Source organism: Centroberyx affinis, unplaced genomic scaffold (genome assembly GCF_046629955.1).
Source record: "Centroberyx affinis isolate AG114_WGS23_722 - 3 ecotype Tasmania unplaced genomic scaffold, CSIRO-AGI_Caff_v1 ptg003848l_1, whole genome shotgun sequence".
Lineage (NCBI taxonomy): Eukaryota > Metazoa > Chordata > Actinopteri > Beryciformes > Berycidae > Centroberyx > Centroberyx affinis.
Window position 1 is genome coordinate 39,771 of NW_027281695.1, and position 15,067 is coordinate 54,837.

General features: G+C 41.1%; 1 protein-coding gene across 7 annotated transcripts in view; it reads right to left on the reverse strand.

The window, feature by feature from the left end:
• Positions 1 to 15,067, reverse strand: part of LOC139662574 (voltage-gated potassium channel subunit beta-2) — a 50,818-nt gene continuing 35,751 nt past the window's right edge. For 4 of the 7 annotated variants that reach the window (XM_071541268.1, XM_071541266.1, XM_071541263.1 and 1 more), the window contains 9 exons: positions 14,382 to 14,426; positions 13,295 to 13,338; positions 12,986 to 13,072; positions 7,810 to 7,895; positions 7,598 to 7,718; positions 7,203 to 7,297; positions 4,748 to 4,868; positions 1,517 to 1,605; positions 1 to 90 (listed from right to left, as the gene is read on the reverse strand). In XM_071541268.1, the coding sequence (XP_071397369.1) occupies positions 1 to 90; positions 1,517 to 1,605; positions 4,748 to 4,868; positions 7,203 to 7,297; positions 7,598 to 7,718; positions 7,810 to 7,895; positions 12,986 to 13,072; positions 13,295 to 13,338; positions 14,382 to 14,426 (778 nt within the window). Of the gene's footprint in view, positions 91 to 1,516; positions 1,606 to 4,747; positions 4,869 to 7,202; positions 7,298 to 7,597; positions 7,719 to 7,809; positions 7,896 to 10,384; positions 10,430 to 12,985; positions 13,073 to 13,294; positions 13,339 to 14,381; positions 14,427 to 15,067 lie in introns of all 7 variants that reach the window. The other 3 variants (XM_071541262.1, XM_071541264.1, XM_071541267.1) reach the window with 2 other exon arrangements.

Below are 15,067 nucleotides of genomic sequence, written 5' to 3' on the forward strand. Positions count from 1 at the left end.
CTAGGATCTGTAGTCCTTTTTACTGTAGGGCTTGTTTCCCAGGATGCTGTCCACCTCGTGCACGATGGACGATGACAACTTTGGAAGAACCTGCGGGAGGAGAAGAGAGGGAGGAGCGCAAGGAATCGATTAGTAGAAGTCAGTGATTGTGGAATTTAGGGCTAATTTACTCTTATTTCAGATGAACTGACAAATACAAATACTTTGTGTCTGACTCATGATGCCATTCTCAAGATTTGCACATGATATGACATCATTCCACCAAACCAAATGGTAATTGTAAATGTGGTAAATGTAACCAGACAACCAAAGTTTTGTCACTACGATTTTACAATGGGAATTTTACAATGTCATTACAACTGGAAAATTCCAGGAACTGTTGTTATGAATGGTTCATCAGTTTTATTAACATAGATTTTAGTTGATGCTAGGTAAGGTTAAGAGATTGGTCTCTCTGCTTCTTCTACAATGGCTTTCTCCCTGTATGATTGTTGAACTTCGGTGCAAAATGATGAGTCTACAAAGCTAGAAATATCTCAATGTGACATCACATCCAAAGGAACAATACACTACCAAACAACAAAAATGACTCAGGAATGCATGTGTAACAGTGTTTAAGTGTTTTAGGGCAGATTTGCTTCAATATTTTGCCTGACGTCCTCTGATAAAGTGAAAATTGGGTATTTGAACCAAATGTATTTGTCAAAGGGCTCAAAACTCCAGTGAATCTTCTAGAACAAAATACAGTGTACACTAAGTAGTAGTTGTGACCCTGTATATATTTCACATTCTCTAAATAATTACACATAAAAAAAGAGAAATTGGACGAAGTGATGCTGAACAAATCTCTGCACCCAAGAGAGAAGAGATTTCCCCGTCTGGCTAAAAATAGCACAGCTTCCACAACGGTAGGAGGGAAAAAAAAGCACAGCAAATGCCCCAGAAATCAAATTAGGCAGATGTTGCTCCTGACTCTGCACAGCCAGTTCAATTGAAGCTGCTTCATTTGTCCCCTTTGGGCAAAGACACAGCTTGACCTTATTAGCTTGTTAAGTGATGGAAATTAATGAAGCGACTTGCACCGTAAGCTTGCTTTTGTTGGAGAACAGACTTTGATTGTGAGTCGTGTTTTTGCTTTTGTTTATAGAGGAAAGAACATGAAATTCGCAAGTCTGATCCCTAATAAATATTAGTTTTCAGCGGTGATATTTTTTGGATTGGAGCTGCCGATGTCTGATATTTTATGCCAATATGTAACGTCTTTAAATTTGACCGTTCAAAAAAAAAAAAAAAAAATTCTTGTCAGGGTGGAAAAGCCTCTGAAACAGCTTTTAGACCATCATGGGACACTAAAACTCTCCACTAAAATGCAGGATAATAATAATAATAATAACATATTCACACATACTTATATGTAATCCGTTCAAAATGTCTTCTCAGAGTCATTTTGGGTAAAGGTGGTTAGACGTACTGTGTATGTGTGTGTGTGTGGGTGTGTGTGTGTGTGCTGCCTAACCTGTATTGCTCCTATATTCTCCATCAGCTGGTCGGTGCTGGAGGCTCCCAGCAGGACGGAGCTCACTCCCTCGTTCCTCAGGCACCAGGCTGAAGGAGAGCACAGAAATCTAACATGAAAGCAGTCCTGTTTAGCAGGCATGGGTGTGTGTGTGTGTGTGTGTGTGTGTTTTTGTTTGGGGACAGAGAGAGAGAGAGAGAGAGAGAGAGAGAGAGAGAGAGAGAGAGAGAGAGAGAGAGAGAAAGAAAGAGAGACAGAGAAAGAAAGAGAGAGAGAGACATCTGTACCACTGGACAGCTGGGACTCCGTCGGAAATTCCGACACGGTGTGGTGTGTGTGTGCATGTACGTGTGTGTGTGTGTGTGCATGTCTTTTGTGTACATTTAGTCACTGACAAAGACTGTTACTGACTGCCCAATCATGACTATATCAGTCATGTCATACTGGTTAAAATTTTTGGTATCCACTTTTTATGACTACCATATGTACAGTGCATTGTAAGGACACTCATAAGGAATTTTATAATACAGCTTTATTGTTTACTCAATTCTGATTGGCCAATGATGTCTGATGTCAGACGCTGTTTCATATCTAATCGTATCACTAAACAGTCAAGAGGCTGTGAAGAATCAAGAGGTTCAGTCCATTTTGTTGATTTCTAATCAAATTAACTAATACAATTTCCAATGTATGGCATGAAAAAGGCATAATCTGCATTGCTATAAGAAAGACATTCTTATATCTTATCTTATGTCATTTGAGCAGCTAAAACAGAAATGAACCTGTCCAATAAGGATTTTTTCAATTACCTGCAGCTGAGAGATTTTGCCAGAGTTCCCCTCAAGGGCAAGTGGAAATTACCCTAATATGTCACCTTTGGAACAATTATGTCAATTATTGTCAATTACTAATTGTCAATGTCAATTACCAAGGTTTAAAACCATTTCCAGAATGTATGAGGCTCTTAAATCAAGTCTACCTAGGCTGGGACCAGAGAAACCCAGATTCAGATGGGAGAGAGACCTGCATGGGAAACTGGATGAGGGCCTATGGAAGACTTGTGTAGTGACTTCCATCCTACTATATAATTCAACATATAGATTGTCTCAATTTAAAGGATAAGTTTGGCGATTTTGCACCCATATATAATTTGTCTGTCACAGACCTACTTGGACCTGCAGACACTATTGGCTCCAGAATCTGCTTGAAATGGCGAGCTCCGTTGCTAGGCCTCTTGTTTGTCAAAATATCTCCAAAAAAAGATGAAAACGATATAGCGACCAACTGACGGATTTATATCAGTCTTCTACCAAACCCGGCTCCATGTGCAAGTGTTTACAATCTGACCTGACTGACCGCAAAACTAGATCATGCCACCAGTAACGCTCTTTCACCCCACAGCAGTCTGTGCTGCGGCTGAGAAAAATAGTTCTGTGATTTCCTGATTAGTGAAAGTGTGAGTAATGGCAGAACTGTGTCATGAAATCGGAGATAATTTTAATTTATGTACTTTTGAAACTTTTGTTTACTCTCAACTCCCATGTGGAGCCTACAAATGGCTTTTATGGAGATATTTTGACAAACCCCATTTGGACTCATTGTTAGTAGCAAGAGGCCTAGCAATGAAGTTCAATTAATTAATTTATATTTATTGCCACACAGACGTTTCGGGCAAGATGCCCTTCTTCAGTGCGCTTTTTAGGCAAACAAACTGAATCGGTCACTCGCAGGTGACTCTTACTGGTAATCAGGCAGATTTTTTTGGAAGCTGCTGCATCAGCCTGATTACCAATAAGAGTCACCTGCGAGTGACCGATTCAGTTTGTTTGCCTAAAAAGCGTACTGAAGAAGGGTGTCTTGCCTGAAACGTCTGTGCGGCAATAAATATAAATTAATTAAGTGGAGTGCTATCCTGGAGTATTTCGTCACACATTTTTTGAGGATTCAGCACCCACATAAATAACTGAGGGTTGAGCGCGTTTTTTGGTAAATTGCTAGCAATGAAGTTCGCCATTTCAACCGACAGCTGACTGTGGAGTCAATATTCTCTGCAGGTCCAAGTACTACAGGCATGTAAGGGACAGATTATATATAGGTCCAAAATCTCTGAACTTTTCCTTTAACTTCCTTCATCCCACATGGTTTTATAATTAAGTTGAAAATGGCTTGCTCATACATGGCAAACAAATGCCAATCTTTATTGCACTTACCTTGTCAGTTGCTTCTCAGCAAAAAATGCGTCAGAAAAAAGTAGTCGCGTCGTCAGGGGTCAAGTAAGGACTACTTCCAGGCTACATCTTCTTTATACTGACCTGACCATATATTTCACACAAGGCATTATGAACATTGGAGTCTTTGTTACTATCACAAGCAGCAGAAGCAGAAGTTCAAATGGCTTGTTACTAGCTTGTAATGAAATCATTTAAAATCAGTATTTCATGTCAAATGATTAATGTCTTCGGTAAGTAGCCAGTGGGTTGTACAGCGAGCCACCACTTCAGTCTTATTCACCCTGTCGGGGCTTATTTTGCAATAATGACAGCTGTGCAGACACTGTACATTACTCCTGACATAATGCACTCATAATGCCTTCTGACCAGGCTTACAAGAACACATAATACTGATGCTTTATATGAGCGCTCATAAAACATTATAGCTATAACTTATGATGAATTATAAGTAAACACATCTTATGAATGTTTCTGACTAGTTATCTCTCACAGATTTTCCCATTGATTTTATTATGCAGATGTAATGCTGTGGATGTAGTATTTTATGAGGGCTGATGTAATGAATCAGTCAGCATTATCTCTTCTTATAAGCATGGTCATTAGGCATTATTAGTGCACTATAATTCCTTATGAGTGTCCTTATAATGTACTATAGATAGAAAGTGTTACCAAGTTTTTTGACCTCAGCTGAGAGAGAACACACATTAAAGGACAATTCTGGCCACAGTGAATGTGAAGCACTGGATATTTTCCAGTGTGACCTCACACTGGAAAATATCCAATCTCCCTTCTAAAAATTCACCACGGATGGAATTATCCTATAACGTGCGATGAAGAAGTGACAACCAATTCCGACTGAGCTGCCACAGACGCACAGACAAAAATGTCAGACATTCCAATGAACGCTCCTTATGCACGTAGGAATGGGTGGATGTACAGGGAAGGACGTACAGACAGAGAGAAAAAGAGAGAGCGGCAGGTATGTTTGCTTTGGTTTTACCAATAGCAAGCTGGGGCAGAGTGCAGCCCAGCCGCTCAGCGATCGCCTGCAGCTCTTTCAGCTTCGCCTGCTGACGGCGCCCCTCCTCACTCAGGATCTTGTCCTTCATCCACTGGTAACCCTGTTGCAGACAGCACAGCACATAGCTCAGGACTACAAGACCCACAATCCTCTCTGCCTGTGGGACACCAACATCCTCCCAGTTAGACACCTCCCTTCATTCGGCCGTTCAACCCTGATCCACTTTTCTGAATGCCAAATTTGTGCACCCTAGGGCGGTAGTTCTCAACCATGTGCCATTAGGAGTCCTCAATATATAATATACATAATATGCGTTCTTGTGCATTCCTGTGTTCTCCATGACGCGTTTGACGTAATATCTAACAGTTGAAGTACGATTCCATAGCAAAAGAACGGTGAGGGTGGAGGACAGATAAAGATCCTTGAAGTTTACTTGCCAACCGAGGATGCATCAGATGGCGACTTGGCCAACAAGAACGGATGAGAAGCCCCAGTATTCACTGCAATGCAATAAACTAGCTGGTAGGATAGAATACAATGTATTTTCTTTTAAAATACTAACCAACAGTAGAGCACATTGTTCCTTTTGAATCACTACTTGAACTATAGGCAAATAAAGTGAAAATGTGTTTTTATGACAGTTCGTTCAAGAGCAAAGTCTTAGAAAAGTCTGGACTGTAAACAGTGAATGAGACATTTTCATTCTTAAGTGCTGCTGTTTTTATAACAGTTAATATAACTATATACTGTTGATTATTTATAGAAAATAGTCTGCACATCCTAATGAGAAGTATGTGGCTGGCTGAACTTTTTGCTATTCTGTCTATTCTAGGCTCTGCTCTGGATAACACAACCCTGAGTCATGTTCAGCATTTAGTCTGTTTCTGTACTTGTTCTTCAGGTATGTCAATGTAGAGAAACCTGACTCACATACATATGCAGTGCCATACTGAATGAGAATATCTACTGCTTTTTCAGCCAATCATGAGGAGCCCGCTTGCTGCAGCAGAGAAACCCAGCACTGTCTGAGTGTACTTGTCTCAAAAAGTTTCTTGGTGCCATTTCTGGCTTGAAGTGTCACTAAAACCTCCATTTGTGGAAGAGTAAGACTCGCATCAGGCGAGGCTGCAGCTTGAAATGGACACCTCACCCCGAGGTCAGGGAAGTAGTGTTGAAAGTTCTCTTGCAGGCTAGCTAGGTGTTCACTTATGACCCTTCTCAATGCCTCACTGAGGAGTGGATGATTCTCCTGGTAAGCAGACAGCACAGGAAACATTGCATGGTCTCCAGAGTCCATCTGGGCCCGCCACAAATCCAGAAGAGCTGTGAATCCATGGATGCCATCCTCAAGCTTCAAAATGGTCCATTTCTTCCCTATGATAAGTTCATTCAGTTTTATGAAGAGAGATACCAAGTAAGCTGGCCTTGTCAGCCACAGCTTGGCATGGAAAAAGTCAGCTAAACCACTACTCTTCTTTTCTTGGAAGGACTTCACCTCCCCCCTCAGTTCGCCTCTCCAAGACTTTTCACCACCTTTACAGCAGAATTCAGAACTCATCCTATGTTGGGCTGTAGTTCTTTGCTTGTTACACAATGTGTTATTTTGACACTGGGCACCACTATACACCCAGATTTGTGCCCTGTCATGCTCCTAACACCAGCACAAACTCCAACTCTGTCTCTGTTCTTCAGTCCATCTCAAACTGTAAAGATGTTTTCTGTTCTTGCATTCTTCTTAAGTTCTCTCCAAGACAACTTGGAAAGAAACGTTCTCTACAAGGAAACAACCATTGACTTGGCAAGTTCTAAGTTCACTGATTAGTTCCTCCTCTCTGGTTGAAGGAGTGCAAATCATTGAACTTGGTTGGAATGTCAACCTGCAGACTCTTGACGGCACATGGTTGAGAACCACTGCCCAAGGTGGTAGGGTTTTTACCTTGAGTTTATGGAATATTAATCACCAGGCAAACCATGGCAAGAAAAATAACTTGTCCACACCTATGCATGCACAATTGCAATGTCCAGAATCCCTAATTCCCCCAATACACACTCACACACACTTTCAGGTTGATGTATACATTTTCTTCTGTCTGGTTTAACCTCTTACTACCCCACATCAACAAAGCTTGTGAGAGACATTGTAATTAAAATGACCATTCTGATAAAAATGTTCCTTTCTTTCTAGTCTTTTTATTAAGCATCCCTTCGTGGACAAGCATGGCATTCAAGAAATTCATAGACAGCCATAGATCTGATGCACACTTCTAGAATTTAATGGATAACAGCAATGAAAATAGGTAGGCCTATGTATAGATGTCCACATTCAATTATCATACATACAATGACAGAAAGTAAAAAGGTAGAAACAGGCTAACTGGTTGGGAGGCTGTGGCACAATGGATTCACATGAGGAGTAGAGATAGAAGTAAGTTACCTTAAGCGAGGCACGTGAATAAGGGGGAACCCCACTGTCGTACTTCCCTGAGATGATCCCACAGGCCAGTGGAGACCATGTCATGGCTCCCACGCCTGCACACATAAAACAAGGCTTGACAATGTGTGACAACTTTTGCTTGTTTTAAGCGAGAGGTAACTTTGAATATTGGCTTATACCAAAGATACCAAAGGGACAAGAGAGGGAAAACATCTAACGTTGGTGAGTGCAGCTTCCTCCTGGATTTCACTCTTAAGTTTGTGATTTGTCTCTTCCTGTGTGGAGAGGTTTTCCTACACATGGCCATACCAACATCAGAATTTAATTTGGGCAAATAGGGTGAATCTATGGAGTCTCAACTAGGGAGGATGGGACGCACCCTTGCAGCTGCTTACCTATCTTGTGGAAGAGTTCAGGGAGTTGCACCTCCACCTTCTCCCTCTGGAACATGTGGTATTCGGCCTGTTCGCAGATGGGTGGGATCAGGTTGAACTGCCGCGCCACAGAGTACGCCTCCTACAGGACACACAGGGAACAGCCGATTACAGAACCGCTGTGCACCATGCATCGGGAATGCACCGGGAGGCTTGTGAGTGCCTGAACTCACCATGATCTCCATGGAGCTCCACCGTGACGTCCCCCAGTACATGGCCATCCCCTGGTTGATCACATGGGTCATCGCCCTTACCGTCTCTACCAAAACACCCCAAAACAATTAAGTTACATACATTCAGCAGACTGATCCACAGAGAGAGACTACAACAGATAGAAAGGAAAGCAACCGCAAGGAGAAAGAGGAAAAAGGTCAGGTGAGGAACAGGTTTGGACGAGGAACAGACACATAAAGAAGCTCAAATGTCTTGAGGTATTTGAGGTCTTGCGACAAGCGGACTGCTTTGAAAAGACAAAGGAAGTGCAGCACAAAATAATGCACTCTCACCACCAAATATTCCCAGCTCACATCTGTATCTAGTTGCTTGCTGGTGCATTTTACTGCTGTCAGCTCTGTTCATCTGTTCATTTTGTTTGGAATTTGTGGCTGCACTCATGGATACGACAGTTCTTGTCTACCTCAGTTTGGCAAAAGACAGGAATAAGCACAGAGAAAAAACAGGTCAGCAGGGACAAGGAGCTCTACAGGCCTTCTACTACACCATACCACATGCAAATGAAATGTCTGTCTCTTTAGATACTTTAATAAGAAGGGGATAAAGGTCAGTAAAAGTTTATAGTAACAGCTTTGATTGGGCTTGCTGAAAAAACATCAGTTGAACACCAGGGCAGCTAGGGTAAGACATGCCCCGTATGAGAAACATTCAAGAAAATGGTGTGTTTGTGTGTGTATGTGTGTGTCTTTAAAACAGGCAAAGTGTGTACAAAGAGAGGTTATCTTGCAAAATAAACTGAAGTCAGTAGGAAATAAAAACAGTGAGCTCCATCCAGACACAACCATGTGACTCCTACCCTTACAGTATATTCATTCTTCACTTACTCCATCGCAGCTTTTCATTGGTGCTTTTGAACCCACTAACATTAATATGAAGCAAATCTACATGATGGCTAATATTAATCAGTTGCCTAAGAGAGTGAGTGATCACAGATCAGATAGCTATGTTCACAAAGCCTTCTGAGGTGACGACACTGAAAATGGAAACATCCCATGGAAAATTGGCCAAATAATTTCTAAAGAGTAAATCAAAAATTGCTCCTAAAGCTGTATTTTGCTGGTCATATAGTAGAGTGTTTTTACTACACAGAAAGTTGTGTAGAGGTAAAACCACCACCTGAACAACCTGGCGTAAGATCAAATCACTGGTTTTCTCTCACACACTTTTCCCTTTTAAAGTACAGTAATTCTGCATAATTTTCTTATAAATAAATGTCTGCTCTGCTCCTCTGTATCTGATTGCTATAAGACAAGTGATTCATTCTTGAAAGCTTTTACATTTGCTGTTCTAAAAACCTGGTGTCTGGTAGGTCTTTCCTGGGAAAAATCCTCTGGCACACAGGAAGAGATGTGTTTTAAGTTTCCAGTGGGTAACAGACAAAGAAAAGAGCGGCACCTACAGAGACTCAAACTTCATCAACAGACAATCGAAGGAAAACGACGTCACAGTACTGCCCACACTGCAGTGCAAAAACACCACAGCAATGAGCGCTTAGCACCAAAGATGGAGACAAAATTCAGAACAAAACAAAACAAACAAAAAAACAGGATCTCATGAATTACCACTTAAACTAGGTATAGGGTAAATCACTATTGGCCCATTGGATCAGTCAAAGCAAGCTGGACCTCAGAGTATTGAACAACACGGACCCTTGGGACCCAATTGGGCCCCAATGAACTACAGAGTGACCAGGTTTCAATACTGAGCTAATCCTGTGATCCTCACTGACACACCCACAGACTCAGTCCGCACTGATCAACACAGCCCAGCTCTTACTGAGCTGCTCTGTCCCAAGCACCTAATAATGGTATCTTATAAACATATATCTTATAAACATAAACTTTCACCATGCTTTTAATATCAGTCCTATGAAGAATACGCATTATTGAAACCCAAGATATTTTAATTCATTGTTGGCAATATGGTTATGGACGTCAAAAACCTTGTTTATTTGACCATTTCAGAATTTGAACCACCACAATTCTTCATCAGATTGGTTAAATCCCACATCAGCATGGTCTCCCCTTCTTTCAGTTTCAAGTATTCCTTCTTAAACTTTTGCTTTTTTTTTTTTAAAAACGTCTCGTTTTTAGCTAGGATTTAGTGTATTTCGGGGTCATGATATAACACTAACATTTCTCAGCAGCATTGCTGTCTCTGAAAATCTTGAGTCTATTGATAAGCTGTTTGTACTGAAAACTCAAGTGCAACCTGGAAAAAAAAGACGTGAGGAAAAGAGACATCTATTTTGAAATGAAAATGAGAAAACCAAGTGAAGGGGAAGAAGATGTGAAAGAAATGATGAATGTGTGGTCCCTTTCATTCAGCGACCTCCAAACTTTACAAGCTCCACCTTCGCTACCACTACCACCAGGGAAGAAGTCCGGCATTTTATGGAATCGAGGAGGGTTTCACAGAAGGAAAAAGGGTAGGAGACTAATTCTACCAAATCACTGCCATAAAATGCTCGTTTTGGAGAGGTAGTGAACACTTTTCACTGAGGGTACCATGTACCTTCTATGATGAATGTTCTGGACTTTGAGGTGTGAAATGGGTCTCCTGGTGACAAAAACAAAACAAGACTGTGAACAATTTGTGAATGACAAGACAAAGATTCCCATCATGCACGACAACCAATATAATGTGTTCAGGACAAAGGAAATGCTATTTCAGTGGGTTACAAGAATTGAAATCCAGCAGCAATCATTTAAAGTGTCTAGTTAACCTTTGCATAGTGTGGAAACTGCTGAGCAATGTTGTTGCAGCCCATGGGATCAGAGCAAATAAACAAAACATATTTTAAAGCTAATAACGCATCCCAAAAAAGTCTCCATACCAAATTGAAGTCCTTAATTTTCAAAACAGAGCCATTAACAGTGTGTGTCACATGCATGCATAGTCTCACATGGGGCATATAACAAGCTAATAAAAACAAGCACAACAGTTGATGTCCCATCGCAGCTGGATTTTTCCCAGGCTACATCCAAAGTCCATGCATGTTCCATTGCTTATGAGTGTGTCGTCTCTAGGAATCCCATGCTCCAGCTTTCTTTGAACAGCTGAGGTTACTCTCTGCATACTGTGTCCTTAGCTCAAACAGGAAAAAAAACAAAAAAAACAATACAACATCCGCACAAGAAGACCACGGCATGCCTCTTTCTCTGGTGTCATCAAGGCCGCTGTCAACAAGCAAACACAGCTGGACGCCCAAGTGCCAAGCCATGATGGTGCAGGACAGGCGGGTTGTGGTTGTGATACCCCCATACAGCTGACAGCATCACTGTACACCGTCAGTGTACCAGTGTAACCCCTCCCAGGGCTGCGCTCTGTCGGCCGATGTTACGCAGTCCGCACATCAATGAATGCCATGCCCTACGGTGGGTCACACTTTCTTTACATTCATTGTTTAATGGCATTGGGACTGACAGCAGCTCAGCTCTACACTGACAACTCATTCTCAATGTGGCTGAGATCAGATCCTCAATGATCCTGCCCACTCCCTCCACCTGAAGTGTCAACAGGGGCGAGTTTCTCCGATAGCAGACGTTCTTGAAAAATTCACAAGACACTTAAAAGAACAATCTGAAGACATGTCTTGGCCAGTGTTTCCGAAAACGTGGTGTAGCTCAGGTGAGCTTGAAATTAAGGTTCTATCTGTCTCAGACTTGACTTAACTTGACTTAATGCTTGTGTTATTTATGTTTAATAATGGGGTTAAATATTAAAAAAGACAAAGTTATATCTCAGAAACTACATTTCAGCTTGGTAGTATAAGGATCTATTTCCTATGCAATCACAAACGTCAATGTAAGGACCAATCAAAATCTATCTGAGAAAGGACCAATCAAAACCATCCTTTCAGCCATGTCCTGTCAGAGACTAGCTAATGTAACCAGCCTAACCTTAGACAATTATAAGCCTCTATCACTGTTTGGGCCAATTTCTAATTGTCCTAGAATTTTGATATTTTACATTCAAAGTACCATGGAGATGCAGACCTTGAGCTGTAAAGATACATTTCACTACGTAACAGTTTGTCCAGCTGGGATGTCAAAACTTTGATGCTCAATATCTCAGAACTGCACTCTACCCAGATGGAACCTTATAATTCCACACTCATGACTTCAGATTGAGAGGAAGGCACAGTACAGCTGCTCTCTGATTCGTTGCATTTGCAAAGATTCCTGCCTCCAGTGCAAGTTTAAACACTGAACTGACCTTGGATAAGTTCTTACATGAGTCCATATTGCCCATGCCAGCACAGAGGCCCCACAGACACTTAATCACAACAATCCACCAGTCATGGTGACTCAGTAGTGCACCACTTTCGCTCTAAATGCAGGGAATGACTATGCATAACAGCTATGCTACCTATGCGAATAGACAACTATAAAAGGCTTCATAGTTTTCAACACTTTAATGCAGAGTCAAAGCAAAGAGATATTAGAGTTTGGGTTCTGTATATGTGTATCAGATCATGTGTAAATCAAAGTATTTCATCTTCTATATTCCATGACTACTCCAGTTTTCTCGAACTGACGAGAGAAATAGCGTTGTGCGTGGGTTGTGAGGGGTTTTCGGAGAACACCTATGAAAACAGTGTTGTTCTTGTAGAGAAATTTCAAGATACTCTTTGTGCTACGAGGACTTTGAGAAACCCACCCCTACGCAGCCGGTGGATAATTTAATACTGCTCATGCATAGTTTCCCCGATAAGGGCAACAGGCAGCAGTAACATTTTATTTTTAACATTTTAGTCATAGTGTGATACGCTGGTACTGAAAATGATGTAGTATTTAAGGGGATTTGTGGTGTGATGTGTGGGGACAATGCTGTGCAGTACATTAGCACCCATTTTTTTATGTGTGCAGGGGTGTTGGCGCATCTGTGTTCATGCTGTAGATGTAGTGGGTTTGAGTATATGAGGGTAAGACAGAGAGGATATGATCCTGAATTCTCATTTCTGTTGTATTTACGTATGCAGTTGTTCTCTATCATGCACTAGTCCAGTAGAGCAGAGTTTCCCTGCCTGGATAGAGAAGCTGACCTTGCACCCTGTCCGTTACAAGTGAGGAGACACAACAGCAGAGTGGCATGTTGAATGAGCGAGCCCACCTTCCATAGGTGTGTTAGGATCTGGCCGGTTTGCGAAAACCACGTCTACGTACTCCAGCTGAAGTCTCTCCAGTGACGCTCTTAGACCTGTTTCATTAAGATAAGTACACAGATTTATTGTAGCATCACATGACAGAATGATCATGAACATCTTGGGTCATTTTTGCTTTGTCCTGTATGTTCGCTTTGTGAGGAATTCTCTTATTCACACAAATACACCTTTGTTGCCATGACATTATGTCAGCCTGTATTTTTTTTTAGGGAAAATGGCAATAAATCAATCACAATGTGGTAGCTAAAATGTCTTACCTTCAATTATATGTTTTCTAGACAATCCTCTTTCTGTTTCTGCCCTGAAAAGCAAACAATAATGAAGCAATTAAGCATTCATCTACTGATATAGTCTGTTGGGTTTGTTATGGATAATTAATTTAACCATAGAATGTCCTGTTTGTGTAAAATATGACACATCTTGGGTGACATTTCTGTATACTTTCAAGCACAACTGTTCTTGACTACATTGTGTTTACATGTACATGTAGGTAAAATGAGCATGAGCCCTTTGTTTTTAAATGATTTTGCTGATTACTATATACAAATTAAAGTGACAAAGTCTGAAACAAACATTTCACATTTCAGTGTAGACTTTGGATATCCACTGTATACACTACAGTATATTGGTCAGAAACTAATGTGCAAAACACATTTCATTGTGTTGGAGCCATTGATTGTACATGTGACCATCAGGATGCAGAGAGCATAAGAACAGATTTATAGGAGTAGGAAAAAACAACACTCCATGAACATTCAGGGCCATATTTACTTAGCATGTGCGGTGATGTTAACGCAGTTGTGTGCATACAAAGTGCTGATTCTGATCTGCTAACCTGTGCGCACAATCATTTTGTGTGTGGAAATGGGCTAGACACTTGGCAGAAGACTTTTAAGGCATCTGACCCAATTAATATGGATTTTGAGGAGTGGAGTGAGGATGGTACGGTGCAAGAAGCACATACTAACAATATTTGACCGGCAGTATCTTCATCAGGCAATGATTGATGATGAATGAATGACATTGAGTCTTCTGGCGCTGTTGTCCTAACCAAAGCTGAATTTAAAGTACAACCGCTCCAAAGTGTGAATGAACTGCTCCAAACACGTCGGGTGTGAATGCGTCCTGGGAGGCACCAGTGCCAATGACCTTGGGCTCAGGCCGGCGTGACTGTGGCCTGCTGTGTTAGTCAAGGAAGAGGGAAGCAAACAGGAAACACTCTACTATGCCGCCTCACCTCAGAACCTGGTGGGAGGCCGATTGCAGCTGTTACAATCATAGAGCAAGAGAGATGGAGAGAGAAAGAGAGGAAGAAATAAAGAGAGACAAAAATAGCATACGTACTTTCCTCCCCAGAAGATCTTGGTGGTGATGACTAAACTGGAACGCCTGTATGTGAGAACATATATAACCGTGAAAAGCAGACGATGGAAGTCTCATTCATTCTACTAAAAGACATACTGACATCTGCAGAACACATCAGTGTAAACCTAACTGGAAACTCAGTATACTGATGATACAGTTTTACTTTGACGTTTGCCATAACTCAAAAATGCTGGAAATTCAACAGGAAAACAGCACTATATTACCACTATTAACAGCTTTTACCTCTGATATTTTTCGTTTGACATGCAAATAGCACTTGGTATTCTGAAGCATTAAGATTTAAATACAGCAAATGTTTTAATTTGCATGCAAATGGACCTAAATCTGTGAGACAAAGCTGCTTTGAACTTCCTTATTGACCGTCATAGAAAGTGTATTGGAATTTATTTCCAGCATATATATTTTACTGAAACCATTAGGTTACTGACATTGGCACAGCATCTCATACACATTACTGAATAACCAAATTCACTTTACTGGGATATTGGTAAAGTGCCTTCAACCGCGCACATCTAACAACACTGAATGCTAAATCTAGGGGTGTGGCAAACTGACGATTCTTAATATTTGGAAGCATGTTTTAAACTGCCAATATTGAGATTTTTACCTTTCTCCATGTCTTGTCTTTTACAAATGTCTCAAAA